This window comes from Pleurodeles waltl, chromosome 12, assembly GCF_031143425.1.
Source record: "Pleurodeles waltl isolate 20211129_DDA chromosome 12, aPleWal1.hap1.20221129, whole genome shotgun sequence".
Lineage (NCBI taxonomy): Eukaryota > Metazoa > Chordata > Amphibia > Caudata > Salamandridae > Pleurodeles > Pleurodeles waltl.
Genome location: NC_090451.1, coordinates 686,119,939 through 686,145,176, shown reverse-complemented (window position 1 = coordinate 686,145,176; position 25,238 = coordinate 686,119,939). Strand labels below are relative to the sequence as shown.

Genomic DNA, 25,238 nt, shown 5'->3' with positions numbered 1-25,238 from the left:
TACAGGAATATATATATATATATTCAAATCATTGTCCTTGTTTCATGGAGAGTACATATGGCGTTGCAACCATCCTTCCCAGTACAGGGCAGGGTTATTCTTCCATCTATCACATATCTGCTGTACCATGGTGACATGTTCACATTTCCAATGCTAATGCACTAAGAGAATGACTGAATCCCATACTAGAAAAAGGAAACTTGTGTTTTACTGTTACCTCCAAGGCATGAGGAGGTAAACATTAAGGATTAATGCCCTCTCTATATATGGTAGATCCCTTTAAGTGCTTTTTGAAAATAAAAAAAAACACTGCTTCACCCCTTGTGGCGCTTATGCAGCGGGTGTTGTAGCACGCCCTATGATAAAGATGCCACAATTAGTGGCTGAGGACATTTTTATCCCACATTTGGGTCCTCCGAGAGGGTGTTAATGCTTTTTGTTTATCAATGTACTGCCGTATTTTCTTTGCCCGTTTCACTCTGGAAAAGTGCCAACTACTGGTGGATTGTACCTGGTGCAAGCCTTGAACGGTACATCATGTGGCCATGCCATTACTCATGTCGCCCTATCGCCTCTTTTCTACATGCTCAACACTGACTGAAGGCACACGTCCGTCCAAAGTTTAAATCCAGTTAGATGCTCCAGAGAGATCTGCATAAAAGTCTGCAAGAGGAGAGCGGTCATTGATTAACGTAACTGCTCCAAGTAGTGCCCAAATCTAGAAATTATGTACTCAGCAGCCAGCGCGGAGTCCACACCTTGAAGTGAATCCCCAGGTAGTCTTCCCCAGTGCAAGCTCCAATGTCCATAATGCAGAATGCCAGGGCGGCAATGGCATGAAAGTGCTGCCAGGGCTTGACCAGTGCTAGGTTTAGTTTTCTTGGCGCTCTTCTGAGGTGGCCTCAAATGCTTAGCGTCACCACATCAATGCATTGAAAGCTGGCCTGTTAGTGTCGTCACAGGTAGGATCTGCTTGGCTTCCTCTCCCAAAAGCTCCCCCTGTCTTCTCTAGCATAAGGAGCACTGTAGAAGCTCCTGCCGAGGTGAGGAGAGTTTTGCAGCCATGTCGGTCTACCCCTATCTCCAAGTCTGTTGCTGGTTGCAGCTCCTGTCTGGCTCTGGACACAGTTCAGATAGGTTAATTGTGCTCCGTTTACTGTTCTATCATGGAGGACAAGGACAAGCTCTTCCATAAGTGAGAACATGAAGAGAGTACTCAGAAGCATACCATATCCACTCCAATCCATCATGACCGTCCCCAAGTGGCCCTGGTCTCTCATTCCCAAGGGTGAGCTCCTGTCCTCTGCCCTCTGTAGGTGTCCTTCTCAGGCTTCTCTATTTCTGTGTTGGGGCCAAGGCACATCATGCTTGGTGCACCACATAAAAATACAGAAAGGAAGGCCATGCATGATACAATGTGGTACGCTGCCCCTCACAAACATGGCAGCCATGTGGCAGCACAGCCAATCTCATAATTTCAACCTGGCTCGCTCAGCTGGCGTAGGGGAGTGTGATTTGCACTGTCCTGAAGCTCATTATGAGAAACACAATATCAAGGTGACCATCAACGATGCCCAGAGTTGCACTACAATGACAGTGCTACATAGGTGTTGTGCTACAACTAATGCTCCAATAAAATCCCTGCATATGCTCCTGGCTTGAACTTAAATTAACTGACATGGCTTATAAGCAGTGTCTGCGAGACGCTGGTCTAGAGAGACCAATGGCTGAAGGAGGTTGTGCCAAAGAAACCAATGGCTGTGGAGGGCTGACCCTAAGCCCCCGTGTTCTGATAATCTCAGGTCTGGGGGTACAAGTAAAGCGACCACAACCCAGACCTAAACGTAATTATAAGGTATTGCCTGTATTGGAATAAATAGAACCCATGAAAGGCAGGCGAACCTCAATAGTCACGGTAACGTGCTGTGTACTGATTTGAAGAGGACGTTGGAAATGTGCAGAAGGGGCCAACTTTAGGGCAGTGCGACTGGTGAAGCTGCAACTGGTGCTGACCAGGGGGTGGGGGCGGGGGGAAATGTGTCCTCTGTTTGTAAATCAATGAGTTATTTCTAAACACATGCTGAAGAGTTTCCTGTGTCAGCAGATTTAAGGCAATAGTAACAATTTCCAGAAACTCTGATGTAATGTTCCTGCTGGAGATAGATGGAGTTTTGTGTAGTGGTTTGAATCACAAAGTAGTGGGAAAAGGATGTGTACAATGCAGATCGCAGACCTGTACTTTGTGAATAGCTCAGTGGGATACTGATTTTGTTACTCGCAGTTCAGAAGTTACAATCCTAATATAGCACAGTGACTTGCGAACTAACATCAAAGAGCTGCGTGCATACTGCATGGTATAGGTTATGTATTATACCTCAGTCTTTCATAGCTATTCCTAATGTTGCTGAAAAGTCCTTGTTTGGGTAGAAATTAATTCTTATTTGTGAAGCCAATGCAAACCAGTGCGTTAAAACAAATATAATAAATGCAAGCGGTTATGGAGAGATGAGTGGCCCTGGTGGCGAGGCTGTAGTGAGGGAATCCGTGAACGAGGTCACTGTGGGGAGGGGGTGGATGCCAAAAATAGCTGTCACGCTGCCGCCACCAGTGTTTAAGGCGGGCTGGTCTCCAGACTTGATGCAAAAAAAATACTAGCATTGATACGAAGGCTTTGGTCAACTTCATGAGCACCTACACCACGTATTGATGCAGACAGAATAGTCCTAAATAATCCTACTTGGCAAGAGGCACAGGTTGGGTGGAGTGCGTGAGGGGCTGCGGGGTGGAGTACGTGAGGGGCTGCTGTTGGGAATCAGGAGGCAAGGCACAAAGAGCATCAGGGACTGCAATGGTTGATGCTCCTCAAAGCCCTAAATGTTTGTCAGAAAGCACGTGTAGCTGTCTAGAGGTTTCCAGTTCTCACACATGGGCTGCTCATCCACTTGTCTGTATTCTAAAACCTGTAGTGGTTTCCTATGTTAAAGACCAGGCTAAATGCCAACATCTGAAGTAAGAAGCAGCCGGACCCTGTAAGATGCTGACTCCCTTCATTGCACAGGACATTTCGTCCTGTGATGTCTCCAGCAAGTCCTGGCTTTTTGTCCAGTGACATTTAGGAAGCCAAGGTTCTTAAACCTAAATAGCTCAAAACTTCCAAAAGGTGTCGCACATAGTGGGGGGGGCACTTGACAGCCAGTATGGACAGATTAGACACTTAATTCCCTTTGTTGAAAATTTGCCTTTTTTGAATTGGTGCTTTAGTGTTTTGTGGTGTCAGCTTTTTGAATGGAATAATGGTCTTAACACTTTACCTCATTTTGATTTGCCCTGCTCCTCTAAAGCGTTTCCCTGGGAGGGTTTATTTTTCCTACTAAAGCAGGAAGTGTTCCATGCAGTTGATGCTAAAGGAATGTGTGGAATCTTGGCTCAGGCAATGTTCTACCTGACTTGAATGATTTTTTGCATCACAGAAAACATTTCTATTCAATAGTTTACCAATTATAACAGCTGGTGCCTATAACTGGTGCCCTGCAGAAGCTAATCTCCATTCCAGAAGCATGACTCTAGCAGCTCAAAAAATTGGTCCTCCATTCCAGTTCTCTCCTCAAAGCTCATTTACCTCCACTAAGCTTTGGCACATGGATGCCGTCATACCGGATGGACAACTACATGTTGTGGCATTTCAAGTAAATAGTCACAGGCTGCAGAAGAGGTGTGTGGGGTTCAAGGGCTTTGTGTTTGAAGCCAGGAGCTACTGAGAAGATTACCTGTATACTAACTTCATTGTCACTGGATGTACTGCTATCCTTCGGTGTATACTAAATGTAATGAATTAAATTGATCCAGTGTGCTGCATATGGCTCTTGGAGGGAAAGATATCCATCCCTCCTTTTCCCAGGTCTGCTGGTTCTAGTTCCACAAGCTCAAGATACATCAATAGATGTCACTCCAATACATGAGTATTTGTGAATCAAAATGTGTAGCTGCTACCAGCAAACCAGGGTGTTGGAATGCTTGTTGGGCTTTACTGGATTTGATTGACTTGTTTCACATGGGGCGGACAGAATAGGTAGCGCTGGTCTTGGTGTAATGTATGATCTATCCGGTTGACCTATTTGTGCAGCTAGCAACATCATCCTGGTGTTGTCCAAGCTATTAAAGTACTAACATTTAAAGCCTACATTTTATATATATATATATATATTGAATCATGATCGCACAAACAAGCTCTGGGTAGATGTGCCCACCACGCTGGCTTCTTCGTATTTTATTTTTTAGATGGGGTAATAGTTGTAACAGATGTTTCATGAGTTTTCTTAAAATTCCATGCAGAAGAGCTCTTGAAAAAGTTTCAGTATGCCCAGGGTACACTACAGATTTCTGGCACCAAAGAAGGTGCAAGGGTTGTGTCCACAACAGTGTCATTGATGATCTCTCAATTATGCAGTCCTCTCACTGCTGCTTTACACCTGCCAAAATCTATGCTTCCTGCAATTGTTGCTAATGGGACTGTTCGTGCCCCATCTTTCTTTCCAGTTCCACCAAGTTACAAGGGTTCCTGTAGCACCAAGAGACTGATTATGGACTTGACCCATGGTTCAATGGACCAGTACTGGGTGCCCTACATCGGTGACCTCCCTCTGACCGAGGAGCTGAGCAGATCTCAGAAATACATAGTAGCTGGCAATGGCTCTGTGTTCCACCTGGAGGTGCCCGTCCCAGCTGTTGGTCTGGTGTACAAGGTAAAGTGTATTTATGCGGCTCATCTTACGCATGCTTGCTTGAGTTTAAGATGTTCTTGACGCCAGAGGCTGGTGAGATGTTCACTATTGCATGACCAACTGTATTAAGGGAGGTGGGGGCCCCATCCTTGAATGTTCTAACGAGACATTTGTGTTTAGGAGGTCACACTGGAAAGGACTGTGGCCAGACTGGACTTCTCCCTGAAGGACAACCAGACATTGGAAACCATGAGCTCCTTTTCGGTCACCTGCAACTTCACAACTGGCCGGATGTTGGGTAATGCTTCCCTTTTTCTGTATTCACCTCACTTCCTGTGTCAAATCCAGGAGATCCGCTTTCCTGAAACACAATGATATGGTAGTTGTGGGTGGGATGGGGGAGAGCTCTTATTTTCAACTTGTTGAAAGGGTGGTCTCATCAAAAGTAACTCTTATTTTGGCGTCAAGGATGGATTATCTATTTTGGGGTGTACAGGTGTGTAAATAGTTGTTACATGTTTGCTTGAATTTACTGCACCAAATGCAGTGGTTTAAAGACCATAAGGGACCATGAAATATGGAAAATTTCAATGGCCTCTTGAGAAATACAGCTTTCAACAAAAGTGACCAAATCACCCTGCAGGGTTTTACCCTTCAGGGCCACCAGGATTAGTGTCCATTGTTATGTCAAACATTAAAATTCCCATCCGTGATCGTAGTTATCTGCACTTTGAATGAAACCGCTTTATATGTTCATTACCGCAAAATAAAATGTACGTAATAGATGTGAGTAATGTGTTCCTATATTGCCATTTTGAGATTCTGTTGACATTTACAAACCATTCTGCGTTTGGTCTCAGTTTAAGATGTCATGCTGCCAAAACTCCTAGGAGGCCATGTGTATTGCTTACCTCAGTTGGAGCTTCTATGTGATTCTAGTGGCCCTGAAAGAGCAGACCGATTTGTAATTGATTGATCCATGAACCGAGGGAATTGTTTTTTTTTTTAACCACTGGTCTTGAAGGTGGGGGCATCCAGTTTGGCAAAAGTGGAGAGGTCTTCAAAAGACCTTGAATGGCCAATGAGGACGCTAGGTCACTGTAGTCCTCTTCCCAATTTGCATCTTTAGGAGTTTTAATTTCCTGCTCTTGAGCATTAACCTACAAGCTCCTGAGTTTGAGGACTGAGCCGGCCGGTACTTTCATCTGACAACCTGGCTTATCTTCTCTTCACTTTCCTTCCCCCTCTGAGACAACTTCCGGTGCTGTTGTTTTTATTGTTTACCATTCCAAATCTCTACTGACTTAAAGTGCAACCCGCATGGCCTCAACCATGGCCTGTGGCCAGTGTCCATCATGAGGTTATGAGGAGACAAAGGGACGAGGACTCCTGTGTGTCTGGGAGACTCTTACTGGCTTACTCTGGGTGTGAAGGGACCATGACCTGTACCCTTCTTGCCCTGGCCTTTAGCTTGCATATTGTGATGTCTTGGTCTGGTGGGCAAGGACTGCAAGCAAAGATGCAGTGACGAAATGGCCACCAAGGTTTCCGAGGCTGCTCTGTCAAAGCAGTCCCAACCTTGCACACGGAGTCTCATGCCCTTTGGTTTGTAGCAATTTAATGCATTTTTTTTTTGTCTATTGTCTCTGCTTTCATTTAATGTAATCATCGGCAGAGACTAGGCACAGGTTTAGTTCAATGGATATCTACTCGCTTTCATTAGCTTTCAGCTCAGTAGTTCCTAACCAAATAAAATGGACTACCTGGGCATCAATTACTATTCATATTGCAGAACATGATCAGCACATCTAGCTCACTCATTCGTGACTTGTGTCCTAGTCACTGCTGTTGGATGGCACCGATGGGCACCTCATGGCTGGTGCTCCTGCGGCATCTACACCGATACCATACCGCAGCAGTAGACTGGAGCCTCTGCAGAGCGGAAGCCCATCAGGCCTGCTCGAGGGTGCCCTACCTGGCAGATGCAGCCTCCGGGACAGTGCTTTCTGTGGGCCTCCAGGTGTGCTTCTAGCAGCCTTGGATTCTGGGTTGGAATCCGCTTCTCCACCAGTATCCTCTGCCTCCAGTTTCACTGGGGAGTCTGCAGTGACAGCATTGAGCCTTGCGGCAATGCATGCGAACTGGACATCATTTAACTTCTTGGCTCGATTTTATGTGGTCTACTGTAAGGGCTTTGATTGGGGGACCCCCTCACCACTGTTCTGCTGTTTCTTTGATCCCTAAAACATTCAGCAACTTCGAGGTGTTTCTTGTACTGTAACAGAACTGGCTCCCCCTAGACAGTCTATCCCAGTGGTCTTCAAACTTTTTAATGCCGCGCCCCCCCAGTTGAAAAATAAAAATCATTGGGCCCCCCTCAGAATTTTTCAAAATTATTTTAGAAAGATGGCAATGTTTAAATAGGTCTAAACCTATTTAAACATTGCAGTTAAGTGCTGTTACCTTTTTAAAACTGTAATAACATGCCTTTGTTCTGAGCAGAAGCATGTTATCTGTATAATATTTCTTTTGGCCAGAGTTTGGCGCCCCCCCTGGGATCACTTGAGGCCCCCCAAGGGGGGATCGCCTCCCAGTTTGAAGACCTCTGGAGTATCTGGCACTGCATGAGGATAGTCACTCTATCCTCATGCAGTGCCAGATACTCCTCTCTGATCGTGCCGGCACCTATGTGCTAGGCAGACCGCGGGCCCCTCGCTCAAGCTGCGCAGATCTGAGCTGATGCACCGTCACTTCTAAGACTGGGTGTCCTGCAGACAACAGCCCGGCTCACACTGCAGTCCTTCAAGGACTCCGCAGAGTGCTCCCTCCATTGGTCACAAAGAACTTAAAGGAACAAAGTTTATTGGTTTACGTTCCACTTCTCTACATATTTTCCGACTAGGTTTTTGGATCTGTCTAAGTTGCAGAACCAGGAAGTTTCCTTTGTAAAATGTCATTTTCTGGCTGCAAGGTAATGGCTATTACAGTAGGTTGCAGTGGTGCTGGCTCCAAGCAGGAGCATCTTTTGTATAGAAAAAAACAAATAAATAAATAAAGCATACTGAAGTAAGACATTGCTGTACTGGCTGTCATCAAAATAGAACTCCGCTGCTCCTGGCACTCAAACCAGTGTCCATTTGTCATGCATTTGCTGCATTCTCACTGCACATAGTCACTTGAGGCATGCATAAATTCCGTGCAAGGTTCTGGGGTTCGTCTAACAGTGTAACCTTGCGCAAGAGGATTCAGTAGACCACACTGACTGAAGTGCTTTGTCACTTGAAAGTCACAAAAACACTTCTTACCACAACTGCTTTGTGATGGTCCAAGGGCAGTCAGGTCATAGGACGGGTCCAACCCTCCCACTACCAGAGATGGACTTAGAACTCTGCATACATGCAAGATCAGTGTGTCACTAGGGCCAAAATTAGCAGGATTCAATTTCCACAAGCAGGCAGAGTCTTCTGCATATTGGAGTGCTGTTAACTCCTGCTCAGATTCCTGTCCCAATAGCAGAGGTTGATTTAAATTCTCTTGTGGCACCAGAGTTTCTTGCATTGGCTCGGGAGCTCAACTTAAGGATCTGGTAAGGCCAAACAATCCCTGTGAGAAACTGGTTATTGGGTTCTATTTCCAAATCCTCCCTGCAGCTCGCTAATTCCAAAATGTGTGATTCTCACTCACAATATGTGAGACTCGATGGCCAGATTTTAGAGTTGAGATCATTCAGTGCAGGTTTTGTGCCACAGCTGGGAAAAACGGGCTGGGACCTGAACCCTAAATGTGGCTCTATTTAGAGCTTTCAGTATGAAGCAGATTTTGGTAGCTGCATAATTTTTAGGAAACCACTCGCCAGTGGAGCTCTCGGAAAGCTTAAGTGGATGAGATGAGATGAGCTGCTGTAGACTCCTAAGTAGTGTGCCACTAACTTAGTTAGAGACCTCCCCCACCGTCCACAAGCCCCCCCCCCACCCCCCCCCCCATAACCACCCCTTGAGTCGGTCTAATTACTATCGCCCCAAATCTTCTCTCCGACTTTCCAAACTTTTGAGCTGTCCGTTGCTGCAGATGGCCCCATAAACCCATAAAGCAGATACTCGCTGCCCAGAAATGGATCTCTGACAATCCCCACACTCTGAGAATTGGAGTATAAATACTCGTGGCTGCTGTACAAACTCGAATCATCATTCTTCCAATTGTGCATTTATACAACTTGATTACTTAACTCGTTTGATTGTTTTGAGTCTGCAACCAGCGGCCTCAAGCCAGCCGTTCCCTTACCTATCATCACTCAAGTTGGTATTCACGTTCAGCCATTTAAACGAATCCCTCTCATAGAGCTTATTCTCTATGCAGTAGACACTTGGTGAAACCGGGACATTCTGGTCATCCTCCTTGCAGTGCCCAGTACGGCCACGAGATGGCGGCAAAGTCAAAGCAAATATGACCAAGGCGAATAGAACTGATCTCAAACTGCGACAATTACCCGCGCATTTGTTTCACTGAATGACAACGGGCGGTGGCGGCCCTACCAGAGGAGTCTGGTTCCTGAACTGCAGGGGTGGACAGACGTTTTAAGGCATGTGCAAAGTAGACACTGTCCCAGGGCCACAGCCTGTCATGGTTCCCCTTGATGGAACCAGTTTTTTTTCTGCAGAAAGTCTTGCCTGATGACCTCCTTGATTAATTCATACACATATTGTTTTAAATACCGTTTTCCATTTAATTTACTCTTGATGTGAGTGTTACAGACATTTTTCAGAGACGTGGTTGTTTCATGCAACAAACGAAACCAGGTGTTTTGTTTTAGTTTTTTTGCTTAAAACAGGACCTCGCATATGAGAAACGGGAGGGTGTTGGATTATTCACAGTAATATTGGTCCGCTGCTGCTGTTACAACTTAAGTCACTATCCCTGAATGCGACGTAAACAATTAGGAATTTGTACGAGTGTTCCTGTGAAATGGACGAAAAGGGTACGAGAGAGCTGAAATTGGATCCGAAATCCAAGCTGTTGTGAACAGAGGCCCCTAAAATAGATATGGCCCAAGGCCCCAAAATCCTTAAGAGGTTCCCTGGTGGTGGAGCCTATCTCCGAGTTCAGATCACTGGCTGACCCATGAGCCTGGAAGTATTCTGGTCCATCAATATGAATTGCACTTTCCATAAAGAACACTATTGAAGAGTCCACAATCTCATAAAGGGGCACAGTCCGCAGGTGTGTGTTCCTTCGTAGCGAAAAGCCTGTGGCACTTGTGATGCCTTATCTAGAGCCTCCCGGAGTGTCCCTCTTGACCAGCGAGCTGACATTTTTGTGGCCAGTCTAATGCTTACCAGGTATAAACTTGAGCTGGACTTCCTACAAATCTCCTCCCCATCTCTTACATTCATTCACTCAACGTGCTGTTCAAGTCCCTGTCCTCCCCCTTTCTAACTTTGAAATGTTTTCCCTAACTTCTTTTTTTTTTTTTTTTTTGGCCTGGTCAGTGAAATTATACTCTGCTATTCAGAGGTCTGAGGTCCAGCCCCTGCTCAGAGCAGCACATTGTGCCAGAGGGGACACTGCATGAACACATACTACAGAAATCTCTTGCAGTGGGCTGGGAGGTGGTGCATGAATGATGGCAAGGGAGCTGGGGACAGGGTCATCTGTACAGCTGATTTAGTTGTGTACCGAGTCTCTCCAGTAAAAAGACTATTTCAGACCTTCTCTGTTGCCCTAAAGGGGTACTGTACCCCACCACCACCTGTTCTTGGTGGTCTTAAGAGAAGCAATTTGTAGCCATCCCTGCCACTGAAGACCCTTCCAATAAACCTGGATGGCAGGCAGGTCTTCTCATGAGCAAGTCATGAGTTCTGGACATTCCCTGAAAAGTTTGTGGGCTTCTTAAAATTCTGGTTCCTTGTAATGAATACTTGGTGAGATCTAGTGGGTAAGTGCTCTTATTGCCCTGCTTTTCAATGCAGACACTATTGTTCAATGCTAAGGATTTAAATTGGAATCTGGTACTTCCGCTGCGCCTAACTAGTTTTCTTGTTGGGTTCCCGATTTAGTGTGCTTGCCCAATGGCACCATGATCGCCACCATCCTGAGTGCAGATGTGCTACCTGAACTGGACGCACGCAGAACACACCTTCGGGATCCGAAGTGTCTTCCAGTGGAAGCCAACTCCTCCATGGCCCTATTCTACACATCCTCTTCTACCTGTGGGACTTCCCGGCTGGTAAGTGTCTTTCTGGTGGCAGAGTGAATTTAGGTGCAAGGGTGAATTGAGGCCACTTGACGTGTGAGCGCACTACTAATCCCGGTCATCGTCTGACCGTTAACCTTGTACATGACTTGCCTAAATAAGATCCAGATTTGTGTTGGACCTCCCCTAAACTGATGCATTCTAAGCCTATTGAGTCTGATAGCAAGAGGCTCAGGTACGCCTATTATGTCCAGGCAGTGATAGCTAGAGAGGTATTTCAACACTGGGCGGGGGGAAAGTAGTTTGTATCCTCCCACTGTGACCTTCCTTTATTTTGATGGTGTATTTTTGATCGGGGGCTGATTGATATGTTATGTTTGAATAGTGCTATTTATGGCACACAATTGAATACCCAATATCACTGTTTTAAATTAATCACCTGTTGACCCTCACTGTTGGCATTATAACCTACCGGATGTCTTCAGTCTGAAAGTTGAAAAGGACCAAACACTAGTCGGCCTCTTGGCTGTTCATCTTTCTACATCAACACTTGTGGCAACTCGTGAAGAGCAATAAATATTACTGGACTCATTCACAAGCCTTAGACATTTTACCGATATTTGTAATAACTCTATACCCAAGATTGGTGTGTGCTCCAACCTTTTAGCTTCAAGCCATGATGTTGGGCAAGAAATTCAAATAAAGGGGAATGTTAGTGGGAGATCTTCTTCCACCCAAGTGACTAAGGGTCTGATTTACATCTTGGCGGATGGAGTACTGTCCCAAACATGACCGATCCCATCTGCCATATTACGGTCTCAATAGGTTATCATGGGGTCGTAGTACAGCATACAGGGGATACCTGTGACATTTGTGACAGTATTCCCCATCGCAAAGATCTAAATCACTTCCTCAGTCTAGTGGAAGGAAAATAATTTACTTGTGCCCACTGGAAGATCCTGCCATGGTGGAGTCCTTCCCAGATTACCTCATCCAGGGTAGGTAAGAAGCCATTATTGAGGCATTGGTGCTGACGCTTTCGACCAATGACCAGCTAGTGGTTGGCGAAGTCCAACCACTAGCTGGTCAGATCCACCCTCATCAGGCATGTGCAAGTTCTCCTTTTGAGCCCCTCCGATGCCTGAACTTTTCAAGACCTAACTTACTATTGAATCTGGACTAAAACGAAATAATTTAAAACAATTGATCGATGACCAGTGAAGGTTTTTATTTTTTTTATTTTTTTTTATTTATTTTTTATCACTTGTGAGTGAATTGGGATCTCGTGTGGTCTGAGCCTGTGTGGTGAGATCAGCCTTTAGATGCATACACCCCACTTTCCACACAGTAGTTGCCTTGTAAACGGTGACCTTTACTTTGTTTGCATTAGGTGATTGTCTTGTGCAACATAGAGCAATTGCAAATGTAAACACATGCAAATGTCCATCCTAGTCAGTGCTCTTGTAGATACAAGCGGGGCTGTTGCAACACACTTGTGCTACTAACTAAAGTTTTAAATGAACAATAAGCTGGGTGTGGGAAGTCAATGGAAATGGGTGTCTCCGTTGTTCCCACTGTTTGGAATGTGGCCAATGTAAAGTTGGTTCCTTCCAGATAAGTTTCTGATATCTAATGTAGTGCAGAATTCTTAAACTTGGTCTACTTGAGAATTTCGGAAATGGACTACTCGGAAGATGAATCCCCTTTCCCAAATCCGAGGAAATGTCTGAAACGTGTGATGCTGTTTCGTTGATAACCGTGTATGATAGACAAACCATGATACTCCATGACTAATAGTGCCTTCATCATGAACATCCATGGCGTAGTAGCATGCCTGACTGCACATTTAAATGGGTGGCATCTGAAAGTAACCTGTGGGAGGCGGACAAAAACGCCGGATGGAGTGAGACCCGGTGATCTGACCTTGGATAAGCCTACCGTTGCTGTACATTGTAAGAGTGATCGCTGACTGCTCCTGCATCCCCACCCTCCAGTTGAGCTTCTTGCTTTTGTCTTCTCCCAACCACAGTTTGATGGCATGTATTTGGTGAATGAGAACTCAATCGTGTTCAACCGAGAGTTGATTCCCGTTCAAAAGCCGGTAATCTCGAGAGATACAGAATACAAGTAAGTTTCTTCCCTAAGTACAATGCTATACTATCTTGGAGATTTGAGAAGTGGAAAAAGTGGGGAAACGTGTTTCTATGAAGTTGAAAATTGAAGGGGGTTGGGGCATAGTGGATCTTTAGCCTGGATGCTCAGGAGGGTGTTCCCTGAATTCAGGTCACACCTGAAGCAATTGTCTTTTCATTTATCGTATATAATCTTTATGCACAACCATAACTCTCCAAAGGGCTATGTCCCTGTTACTGTCTTTGGTGCTAATTGGAGTTGCGAAACTCTGCGTTTGTTTCTCTTCTAGGTTAACCATCCGTTGCCGCTACCCTATCAGCCAAACCAAGAGAGTCTATGGAAAGAAGAGGCTGATTGTTCAGAGAGGGGCCAAAGGTAAACAGTCTCTCTCAATCACTTGGAATGCATGGGTGGACTCTTAAATGGTGTAGAGTGAACAGTGAGTTCTATTACGCAGTAATGCATCCCTAATGTGTCCGGGTGGCCCAAATTTTAGTCGAAAGAGCGGAGGCACAGTCGGTCACTTTACCTAGCTTGCCTTTTCAATGTCCTTTTCTTCCTCTGGAGAATCTTGTGTTCATCTCTTGTGGCCTTATGAAGAAGTGCTCCCTTGATCCTGCTCAATTACCCTCATGTTGAACACCGGTCAGGGCAGGGATTCCAGCTGCTGACTTACTTTTAATTTTTTTTTTCAGTTGAAAGGAAACAGACCCCCAGGAAGGTGGCCCGGCGTGCCCCGAATCTACAACTGATGCTGGCCAAAGGTGAGCGATGGGTGCCTGGAGTGTAGTTAACGAATGGCCTGTTTATGTAGTGATGTAAACTTGATCAACCTATGGGAGTCTGTGAGGGGTGGGAAATGGGCTAGACAAATGGAGCATCATTTAACACCCCCCCTCCCCCTCACCTCAGACAGTGACAGCTCCTTTTAGACATCAGAAAACTGTACAGTCTGAGATCTGGCCACATCGCTCTACATGTTCCTGATGTATTGATGATATCCGACGTGACTTGTTTGACAATGCAGCCAGTGTGCTTAATACAGTGGATCCCAACCTTTCGACTTTTGTGGACCCCCACTTCATCATTACTAGAACCTGGGGACCCCCCCACTGAGTCATTACTGAAAGCTGGGGACCTAATCTGTTAATATTTCATTTTCTAAGCAGTCGCAGACCTCCTGAAGAGGCTTCCCAGACCCCTAGGAATCCCCAGACCACAGGTTGGGAACCACTGAAGTGGCTGATTGAGCAAGGGGGCAGGTGGGGACGGAAATGTGTGAAGGAGGTATACAGTTGTCAAAATATTGGCACTAAAAGTTAAGACAAAGCTGTGCTTAAAGGTGAGTGGATGTGGTGTGTGGGGAGGTGAGTTGAAGCAGATGCTAGGATGCATTTGTGGTCATAAAAACAGGTGCGAGATGCCATTTTTTCTCCTGATATCTTTGACCCCCCTCCATCTTTATAAGTGGATCCAAAAATGCAGAGTAAAGTGGTCTGAGAAAAAATGGGAGTGGCACCACTACCCCTTCTACAGGCCACTAGACCACTACCCCTAAGACCACTACCCCTTCTACAGGCTTTAGGATGGTTTAATGCTTGGCCTGCTTAAAATGTTTAAAGGACTGTGCGTGCACATATAATACATATACATACTCGTGTGCACGGTTTCCATGAAGGCCAGTTGTAGATGGCCCAACCACTTACCTGTTGGCTCTTCTGTGCCCTAGAGACACCCCTGAGTGTGCTACACAGGGAAAGGGTTTTTTCCCAGATTTATTTTTCCGGGAGAAATAAATCTTTTATGCAGCCTTGTGGAACTCTTTACATGGCGGATGTGTCCCTGGCATTGCAAGGAGGGTCTAGACCTCATGGAAAAAGACTACAAAGTTGCAGATTATCTAACTTTGAAGGTTGGTTTGGTGGTTCTGTGTGCACCCGGGTATGTGGCAGGTATCCCAGAGCCTTGATGTAAATTGGTTGTTGTGATGTGTTTGTCATAGTGCAAGGTAAATTCCTTGATTGACCAACGTGATATGTTATTGATGGACTGCTAAAGAAGAGGTTGCCTTATTTTAATCCCTTTCCTTTAATCTTCTTTGTCCAGCTTTTTTGACCACTGGCTTTGAACTGCTGGTCTAAATGAGATAATCACATGGCCGGCACAATAATATTATAAATGCAGTGCGTAAGGAACCCATCTGCCCTCTTTGTTCACTTTCAGATGGCTCTTACGACACCTTTTACTCTGCTGAAGACTTCAGTCAGAAGAACCTGGCATCAGCGGTGCTGTGTCTGGAAGTGGATCTGCTGCAGCATGGCGAGCAGCAAACATTGGGACTGGAGGACTGCTGGGCAACTCAGACTGCTAATTCGGATGACGCCATGCGATGGGACTTCATATCACACAGGCACGTATTGTGTGGATGAGGAATAAGTAAAGGAGGCTGGTGGGAGTATGAAGGTGGGTACCCCTTTGTATACCAAGGGGTGCCAAAACAACCATAGACTCAGTTGGAACCATTGGTCACTTCTATGATGCAGACCTGGGAGTGTAGATCCTCATGTGCTGGGGTCTCTGCATGGGTTGCAATCCATGCCACAAAGCCTTCCAGGGGAAATGCATGAATGTTGTGTGCTGAGGTTTGGGTTAAAACTGCAGTAGTTGCTATGATGAACTAGGCAGGGGCACACCCTCTCCAGAGCCATGCAGGAGTCCTGGCTCCTTCCCAACAGTGGCCTCTCCTGTCCCTTGTTCTAATGACATCTTTACTTTCGGGCTCACAGCCTAAGAGGGAACAACCGGGAAGGAGCTGAGGGGCAAAAGAATTCCTTCTTTTTACAGGTACCCTGGCTTTTTGATGACTCTAGCATCAGGGTTTGAGGAAAAGTCCATTACTGATTGGTTAGTTGCATCCCAGCGTCTCCTAACTTGAGGGAGGCAGGAGCAGTATATTGGCGCTGAAGTCCTCGTTCTGTGTTGTCGGCCTGTCTACTCGTACCTGACTAGGTATTTACCATACTCTGGAAATGTGGGTTCTGGTGGTCGCTCTATATCAACTGTTCAAAGGCGTTTTAATATTTAATGTTAATTAAGTGACTTGCTGAATTTCCGTTACAGGTGTGCTGTTGCTGGAGCTTCCCACAGCACCAGCCTGAAGGACAGTCCTGTGGAAAACGTGAAGCGATTTGCTGTCAAAGCGGTGCCTTCCGCAGATGTGAATGGACTGCGTGGCCCGGTAAGGGATGGACGGTCTGTTTGGTTTCTGTTTGATCTTCATGTTCGTCGTGGTTCTCCTATGACCGGTGGGTAACAGTGTGAAAACAGTGCATCATGGTTTGTCTCCACCCAGGCTGTCCCGGGCAGATCTGTTGCTATCTTAAGGTAAATGTGAGGTGGAGTGAGATGTGAACTTGAATTAGGTGTAACTGCTAGTCATTGAGAATGTTACTTAGTGGTCTGGAACTGTGTAGCACCCTATCCAGTGGGACACAAAATTTACTCCTGCTGTGTCACTGAATGGGGGGGGGGGTAACATGTATGCTGCATTGACAGTGTTTTGGACATGTGGGGTGCCCTGGAGATTTAACCTGCCTTGCCAGAAGTTAGCACCTTGGGCCTATATAACATTTAATTTACTTCTGTGTGATGAGTGGCCTGCTTTTGCCTGGATTAAAGTTTAATTACATTTGTCATTGACAACAAATACACCTCCCTCTTTTTTAATTTTCCATCCACTGGGTTCAAAGGTCCCTCTCAAGCCCTCAGTCCTTTGTTATTTTGTATTTATTTTTTGGGGGGGCGGGGTCACAGTGACCAGCCATGACATAAGCAATGGAGGAAATTGGAGGCACTACTCGGCTAGATGACCTGCCTGAAATTCTGGTGGGGCATGGTGCTCCTTGTAGGCCTGAGGTGCTTGAGAATGGTTTTATTATAATACAACCACATGGTTGAATGATAGTTGGTGCAGTCATAGGGTTATAAGTCGTTGAAGGTTTATCATTTGGTGCAACAGCATCAGGCATACAAAAGCCAAGCCCTTGCAGGAAATGTCTCACCAAAAAAAAAAAAAAGCGTGGCCCAGTAGCCCAGACGGTACATTCCTTTTCAGTCAGCTGTGCTCGGGTGATCGGGCAAAATGCAGTCAACAGATGAAGGGGGTTGACCCATAGCCTCATGTTGTATGCTGGGGTGGGCAGAAACAAAATGTGAATGACACTTGAACTACCAAATGCATGAAGAGGGCAACTGCCAACGTATAGCTAGAGTGATCCCAAGGGGACATCACTCATTTCCATTGGGGTGCCACCATTCCAATGAGTAAACTCTTTGCCTGTGTACTTATAATACGGCACAGGTGCAGAGGTAAAGGAGCAGTGTGTGGTGCACAGACTGTGTGCCTCAGTGGTGGAGCAGTCTATGCATGCCCAGAGTTCCTCTTGAAAGGAGAAGGGGTCCTATGGACGCTCTAGACAGTCCCTTGTAAGCAGATGCAGTCACTCACTGTGCCACCTGCACAGGGAAAGACCGACCTGTGGCTTTAAGCAGCAAGTCTGCCATTCACTGGCGAATAAGTTGTGACTGTGCTGGGGGAAAGTGCATCCACTGAGATTGGGGTAGTGCACCCTGTCGGCTCACAGCACACCCATTTAAAGATGCACAGTACACCAGGGTGGTGCAACACAAATATGGCAGACTCTGGTGTGCAGTATGTCCGCTATGTGCTTTCCTAAAGCGGAGTCTCGCTTGAGTTGTATTCTGAACCATCGATTCCCAAGATTTGGAGCAGATGGTTTTGGTAGTCAGGAGGGCAACGCCGGGTGAATCTTAGAGCTGTAAAGAGCCCAACAGACTGGGCTCTCAAAACAAGTCAAGGTCCAGTCTGAGGCGAGCTTGCCCCATTTCAAGAGTCATTGAAGGGGTTGATATGCAGAGCCCAGTAATGGGTACATATCCTGCTCCCCAAACAATCACCGTTCACCCCTTGGACTCCTTTATCAGAGGACACGCTGGGTTGCTTCCCTGTCCAGAGGTAAGCACAGCCAAGGGCACAATTTCTGGGATTTCTTAAAGGGTAGTTCTTGAGAGCTATCTTTTTTAAACCAGGCTGCTCATGAGTGGGAAGCACGCACCCCAGCCCTGTAGATGCTTTCTAAACCCCTCCATTGCAGACCATATACAATTCCCAGAAAGGCTGTAGGCCAGTGGTTCCCAACCTTTTCACTTCTGTGGACCCCCATTTTATCAATACTGGAGCCCGGGGACCCCCACTGAATCATTATTGGAACCGGGGGACCCCCACTGAGTCAATACTGATAGCTGGGACCTAATATTACATTTTTTTAAGCTGCCGCGTACCCCCTGTCGAGGCTTCGCGGACCCCCAGGGGTCCCTGGCCCACAGGTTGGGAACCACTGATGTAGGCTCTTCGTGGCAGAGGCATCTTAATTATTTAAGGTGATCTATTTAAATTCACAGCCTCTACTTCCGACCTGTAGCAAAAAGCTTCGCTTTAGCTGCACAATCGCTGATTTATCTTAGTGTACCATCGCCCAGGATACATACCCCCATATAGAGGCAAGATTTCTACTGATCTTTGCCCAGTCCATCTGGGCGACTGGATGAAAAGAGGCAGGTCCTCATTAAGTGAATACGATCCTCTATGGCTCACTCCTACTGGCCGCCCTGCAGTAATCAGTCTAGTGTGATCCATTCTGCCATTGACACTACAGCCAATGACTAGTACCTTAGCAAGGATTTTGGGCTCCACCCCAATGAGGGGAATCGGGCAGTAAGAGGATCGCTGGTCTGGGAATCTTCTGGGTTTTAAGAGAACAGAAATAATTGTTCCTGTTCAACTTCTCTAGGTGGATGCCAGGAAAATATTAAAATTTTAAATTGCAAATCGTGAGGCTAACAAGGATGCAATAGCTCTCCCTAGGGCACACCTAGCAATTCGTTTTTTGTTTTTTCTGTGAGTTAATAAAATGTACTTTTAACAATTTCAATTGTGCCTGTAATTGACACTAGGCATGACTAGATGGTGGGGGAAGGTTAAAATACTTCAATCGCTGAATGGGTAATTATGTCATGTTGTGTGGTTCACTGATTGAATTACATGTTTTCCTCATGGGAACAGTCCGCCCCGAACTGCAAAGCTAGGTCCTCCCTGGACAGGAAACCAGCATCCTGGGACCAGTTTCAGGATATCATCCTTAATCTGCCAGGCTAGCTTGAATCCAGTGAGCACGGGACCCAGGTCTGGCATTATCCTTCCCAACTAGGGCAACTTTAGCAACACAAGAGTGATGGATGGAGTGCTGAACAATGCAAACACTTCCCCCCCCCCCCCCCCCCCCCCCCAGTCACAGATCTGGGTTTAATCCATTGTTCCTTTGCTCACCATGCTCACATGTTTTCTTGCATGTACATTGCTTAAGAATAGAACCAGTGAGGCCACCATATCTTTACTTGATAGAACCACTCATTTGAACTCTGTTGCATCTTCCTTTTTGACAGGTACACATTCACTGCAGAGTATCTGTCTGTGATGGGAGCCAAGCTGGACAGGAGGCCTGTGTGCAAAGCTGTGACCCCAGGGAGGAAAGAACTGGTGAGGAAGGGGTTAAACTGGTCTGGGGGAGGTCCAAGGAGACCTGTGCACAAGTAACAGTGCTGTCTTATCAACATTGTTGGACTAGTGGCTGGGGAGGGTGGTCATCGTAAAGGTATAGTCTCGCAGTAAGCAATTATTTCTCTCTTGCCGTCTCCAGTGGAGAACCTCCCAATTTAGTGGGTTACCTGAACTGTAACTGGGAACAATGGGTCTGGTGCAAGCAGTGATTAATTTGTAAATAAAAACATGCCGGTGCTCAAAGCCCTCCTCTTAAACATGAGACTGCTTCAATTAAATGTGCAAACGCGGAATACTGAGGAAGCGTAATCCTGAAGCCATCTTGGGCCTCTTTAATCCATTTACAGCCGCTCCCTGCCCCTTCAGCCCACTCCTGCAGCTTTCCCTTTTCTCCCTTTGTGATGCTTTTTTGTTTTTCTCATCCTCAGTCTTTTCCATACAGGTGTTTTGCTCACAGTAAATGCTTGAGGCAGAAAAATAAGTGCCGGCCCTCAAAAATAAGTGCCAGAAACAACAAGCACTGATTAAGCACTGGGTGCAAGTGCCCCCAGGGACAACCGGGCATCATGAATGCTAAAGGAGAGCGGTTAACCCTGCCCTATGCAATGCCTGTGGCACCAGCATGTGTGACTGAAGACTAGAGGCACAATATCTCAGTATGGCTGGTCTAGCCCAGGGACCTACTCCGCATTCTCACCCTGTTTGCATGCAGGCTTTCTTTTGTCAGGCTTTTGTGCTGTTTTTGTATCTCTCAATATTAGCTAATTTGTAGATCCAGCCTACTAGATTGCACATGTGCTGTCTGATGCGAGGCATACTGTGGTTCACCGAGAACATAAAAGGACTTGGACCCCGTCCATTGCTTGGCTTTCCTTGCCACTCATTTGCCTGCCTATTCTTATTCGTGTCCCAGCTTGTCAATCTTGTATCTGTCTCTCTTGTGAAACACTGGTACTTCAGTCTCTTTAGCTGACATCAGTGCTTCCACCACTTGCTTTTCAAGCACTGTTTTTCTTTGCGTGAAGCACCCCATTAGTGTTTCCAGCGTTCTGCCTAGTGCACATCTCCTGTGCTCTGTTGCAAGACTGCTTATCCTTGCCCTCCACCTTCTTGTGCCTGTCTGTATGCTCTGCCCTGTGTAGCTTTCCGCAACCCATGTGGCTTTCACTCTTGCCCATGTTTTTGTCTCCCCCTCCCCCCCTCCAACCCTCTGTGTTGCTTCAGACATTTCCACCCCCCTCACCCGTGTTGCTTTGCCTTTCCTGTGCCAAAACTGTTCCCAATGTTACTTCCACTCCCCACTGGCTTAAAAAATAAAATGCTTTTGCTGGCTTCATTTTTTTTATTTAGCAATTCATTTAATTAAAACGAATAATGCAACTGTCATCTTGAAGGCATGCCCGCCAATAAAATGTGTGGCAGCATCAAAGGTTTCCACCCACCCCACCCCCCCTTGACTTTAGCCACTCTGCACAGTACTGCAATGGCTTTGGCTAATGGTTTTTGGCCACCTTGAACAGCAAATAAGTCACAGTTGATTCCTATTTGCTTTGCCAATGCTTGTTTTTTCTGGTCAGGATGTGTGGTTTGACTTAAGTCCGCAATTTTTCTGACATGTGCTTGCTTTTGTTTCCATACAGGATTTGTGTCTGATCGAGTGACTGAGTTTGTGTCCTTGGGACCTGTGGAAATCCTGGCCATGGAGGACGTGGTCAGCTCTAAATATTCGGGTAAGCTGCGCCAGCAGGCCACGGGATTTCAGTTTGAATGTCTCTAACTGGGGGGCGGGGGGAGGCAGAACAAGAAATTGGGGGTACAGTTGTGATGAAGGAGCATGTCTCCTATATTTATACCACTAGTCATGCTAGCAAGGGTGGGCTCTGGCACATAGTGCTAACTGGATCATTGCTCCCTATCTCACACCTTTTCCCTTTCACCTCTGAGGGGGATGGGGGGGGTGAAATAGCATGCTTTCCTTAGAGATTGTGGTGTCAAGCTTTTCTTCAGTGGTGGTTGGTGACATCCACAGTGTGATGCTGAAAGCATCACTTAGTCTCATTCTCACTCCATACTGGAACATATGGCACATGCCGTCTGCCTCGCAGCAGAGCGCTTTAATTATGACACTCCGAGGGGGTCTGTCCCACTAGAGTGTATGTGGTGAGACGTTTTGGGCTAGTTGGGAGGACAAGTCCATGTGGTCGATGGTTCAACTTGGAACACCCAACTGGGAATTGTGTGCCGTTGGGTCAAAAGGCAAATTGAAATGGGGTCTATTGGGATTATAGTGGTGGGCTAAGATGAACATTAGACACATGGTTCATGCAGTATGAATTGGAAGACTAAAGGAACTGAATGTCCTTTTCTTCTCAGTGGTGCCCCATAGATTGTTATAAAATGTTAGTGGCATTTCCCAATAGTGCTGCTCCACGTGAGTAACAGTGCAACATCCATGCTGCTCCAGTGACTTGACTTTGCATGACAACTGCTGTCTCCATTAAATCATAAATTTGTGCTTCTTGAGAACCTAGTCTCGGTGCTTGGTGTTAAAATTCTGCAGAGATGATCATAACCTTTAGATTACCTCAACTCATTTCACCTTTGTGTGACAAAGATGTGGGGGGGGGGGGCTGCACCAGTGAGTATGTGCATGTAGACGTATGTGCTAGCTGTCTAACGTGAACCTTGGTGTAAGGCAGTGGGTCATGAAGAGCCCACCTCAGACGTGCTAAGGATACACTGGTGAATGTATGCAATGTGAACTGGATAGTCCAATTTTGACAGAATGGGAAGTCCTTTCTGAACCCGGAGTTCCTCTTCACCGTAAGTCATAGTGCCCATCCACGAAGATATTTTTGCTCGGTCAGGTGAGGCACGAAGGGAGAACTTGCAGGCAAAATTAGGGATGACAAAGGTGTTCGCCAAGGCTGCATTCTAGTCCCCACTTTTCTTCTCGAACAGTGACTGTAGTAGCTTTCTGTCAAGATGCGAAAATGATGCCCCAAAACTAGCTGGGAAGAGGGTCCTGGCCTGACTTTACCAATGACCGATTACTCATTTTTTAAGTATTCAGAAGGGCTCCAAGCTTGCCAGGAAAATTTTAGGGGGCAATGACGATAGGGTAAACCACCTCGAGCCACTGAATTTGAGTATTTGGGGATTAGACTAACCAACACGAATTCATGGACGTCAGTAATTTCAAATGACTTCTTTATAATGCACGGGGACTGGGACATTTCTAGGTTTGCTAATCCTATATCTTCATAGTGTATTTCCTGGCATTAGAAATCTGTGAAGCCCAAGCAATTTATGCTGCTCTTACAATACTGAGCTTTGGGGCTTTTGATGTCCAACTTAAGGACTGAAGAGCATAAATTGATAACATTGAATCTTGGCCGCAGTACTCCTCGGCTCCCTTTAAGATTAGATCTTTCAGTAAAGTGCATTGCGGAGCTTACTAAATTGAGGCCCATAATATTTTGAATCTGTATTCGGAGTACCGATGGGCTAAGTCCATTCATGAATGTGCTTCGGGATATTATTCCTCTACCTCAATCATGAAAGATCCCTTCACTTAGTTTTTTCAAGCTGCCCCTGGTAGACCTTGGCCTGAGAAGCTGCTGGTGCAGTCCATCTTCTATCTGCCTAAATACAGTAGCTGGAGTGAAGGCCAGGTATTGGGAATGATTTATGGAGAAGAGGGAATCCTCTGTAGCACTTAAACAGCTTTATGGAGCAAAAATGTTTGTGATTGATGTAATCTAAAAAATCCTCACACTTAACTTAAAGTACAAGGACCTAGAGAGTGGTAGATTAAGATAAAGGTTTGCATTTGCCAAATTTACATTTGCCTGGTTTTTTATGCCTTATGCCAGAAGAATTCAAGGAACTTTTATTATTTTCCCCCCTCCACTTATTCCAGACCTAGGGTTAAATTGATTGATCCGCTATATTATATAATGGGCATATCAGACCAGATAAATGTTCTAAGACTGTGCAAAACTGATTCAAAAATGCATATTGTTTCTGAATTACTGGACGCACCTTGGCTAATAAGACTCAAAATGCTAGGCAGTCAGACAGTTACAATCTAAAAACAAGCATCTGTTTTAATTGAGGTTTTTTTAATGCCTTTTTAGTACGTTTTTAGAAATCTAGGAATATTTATTCAGTCTTAAATGTAGTTGCATAAGTCTTAAATTGTTTTTGTTGATGGATTTTTTTTTTTATATGATCTGACAAAGATTGAGAATGCTCTCTTGTCCCCCAGGTGAGAAGCAGTGGATGACATGGCCCTGGCTCCTGTCTGTCGGATTGGCGGTCATCGGTGTACTTGCAGTGGCGTCTATCTTCCTTGGAATCCGAGCTGTCAATTGTTGAAAAATAAAATATTTTTCTAATAACTCAGCTGGCCTTCTGACTTTGAGTGGTCTAATAGTATTGATTTAAATGTCCTGTAGAGTAGCTGTTCGGATGAAGGTACTCTGTTTTAGTCTACATCAACCGTCGAGCCGGCCACCTTGGAGGGTGGGGGGCTGTTTACTTGAGCTCTGGGTGGAGGGGACTGTCCTCGGGCTTGGGCCAGCAGGAACCTTTATTATGCTCCTAGGTGGCAGATACAAACACTATGTTGAAAACAGTTGCTGTGTTTTATACTGAAGGAAATGGCTATGAGCCACTCATTGCAGTAGCCGACTAGCAAAAGTCTTGTCCCTCATCTCCTGGCTGGGAATAGGTGTCAAAGTGAGGAGCTAGGGAGCCTCAAAAAAACTGGAGTCCCATTTCACTGACACTGTGGGTACCTTAACACTTCCAAGGAGACCAGGTTGCCAATAGAGTGTTGGCAATCAAATATTTGATCCCATTTTAAAAGGGAAAACTCGAAATACCTACCATGTGTGATGTTTATAACAAACATTTTCAGAGCTGGCTGTTTATAGAATATTTGTTTGTCATTTGGAGGGGATGGCAATTGATTTAATTTTTTAAAATGGAGATCTAGGGAGGGGTTGGTCCAGAATTTCACGATTTTCAGTCTAGGGCCAAGACCAGGACAGAGTGCTGCAAAATGTGACGGATTTATAGTTCGAGCTGGCTAGAAACCTTTAACACTTTCCCAGAGACATAATTTGCCTACAGGAGGGGCAGGGGCGATAGTGAAATAAGAGTGATACAAACATTTTTTTTAATCTTTGTGATTGGTGCTTTGGGAAGAATTATGTTTAAGGGCCCAGTTATGAAATAGTTTGGGTTGGGGGGGTGGGGGGGAGGGGCAGTTCTAAACCACCAGAACAGCTGTGCTGGAGGAGTCCCTTACGATGTTCCTGAGGATAGGAATGTTATAGAAGCTTCAGGTATATTTGTCCATCACTCGACGCCTTTGGGCTGGCACTGGTTCCCAATAGTCCTTCTCAAACCTCTGGTCCAAAGGTCAGCATGGTCCAGAGTGGTCCCTGGCGAGCCGGTCAGTCAGTAGCACTGCAGAGGTAGTGAGGACCCAATAGTGATTTTTATATCCATATTAAACAGACCACCTTCTGCCCTGCAGCCCCTCAGT

General features: G+C 45.8%; 1 protein-coding gene across 1 annotated transcript in view; it reads left to right on the top strand.

Annotated features, from left to right (window-relative positions):
• LOC138267264 (uncharacterized) overlaps window positions 1-24,061 on the top strand; it is a 54,382-nt gene extending 30,321 nt beyond the window's left edge. Inside the window, exons 13-23 of the mRNA XM_069216122.1 lie at window positions 4,537-4,742; window positions 4,902-5,019; window positions 10,775-10,944; window positions 12,941-13,038; window positions 13,334-13,419; window positions 13,740-13,808; window positions 15,268-15,454; window positions 16,165-16,282; window positions 19,567-19,660; window positions 21,322-21,411; window positions 23,952-24,061. Of these exons, the coding sequence (XP_069072223.1) occupies window positions 4,537-4,742; window positions 4,902-5,019; window positions 10,775-10,944; window positions 12,941-13,038; window positions 13,334-13,419; window positions 13,740-13,808; window positions 15,268-15,454; window positions 16,165-16,282; window positions 19,567-19,660; window positions 21,322-21,411; window positions 23,952-24,061 (1,346 nt within the window). The remainder of the gene's footprint in view (window positions 1-4,536; window positions 4,743-4,901; window positions 5,020-10,774; window positions 10,945-12,940; window positions 13,039-13,333; window positions 13,420-13,739; window positions 13,809-15,267; window positions 15,455-16,164; window positions 16,283-19,566; window positions 19,661-21,321; window positions 21,412-23,951) is intronic.
• The last annotated feature ends 1,177 nt before the right edge of the window (window positions 24,062-25,238 follow it).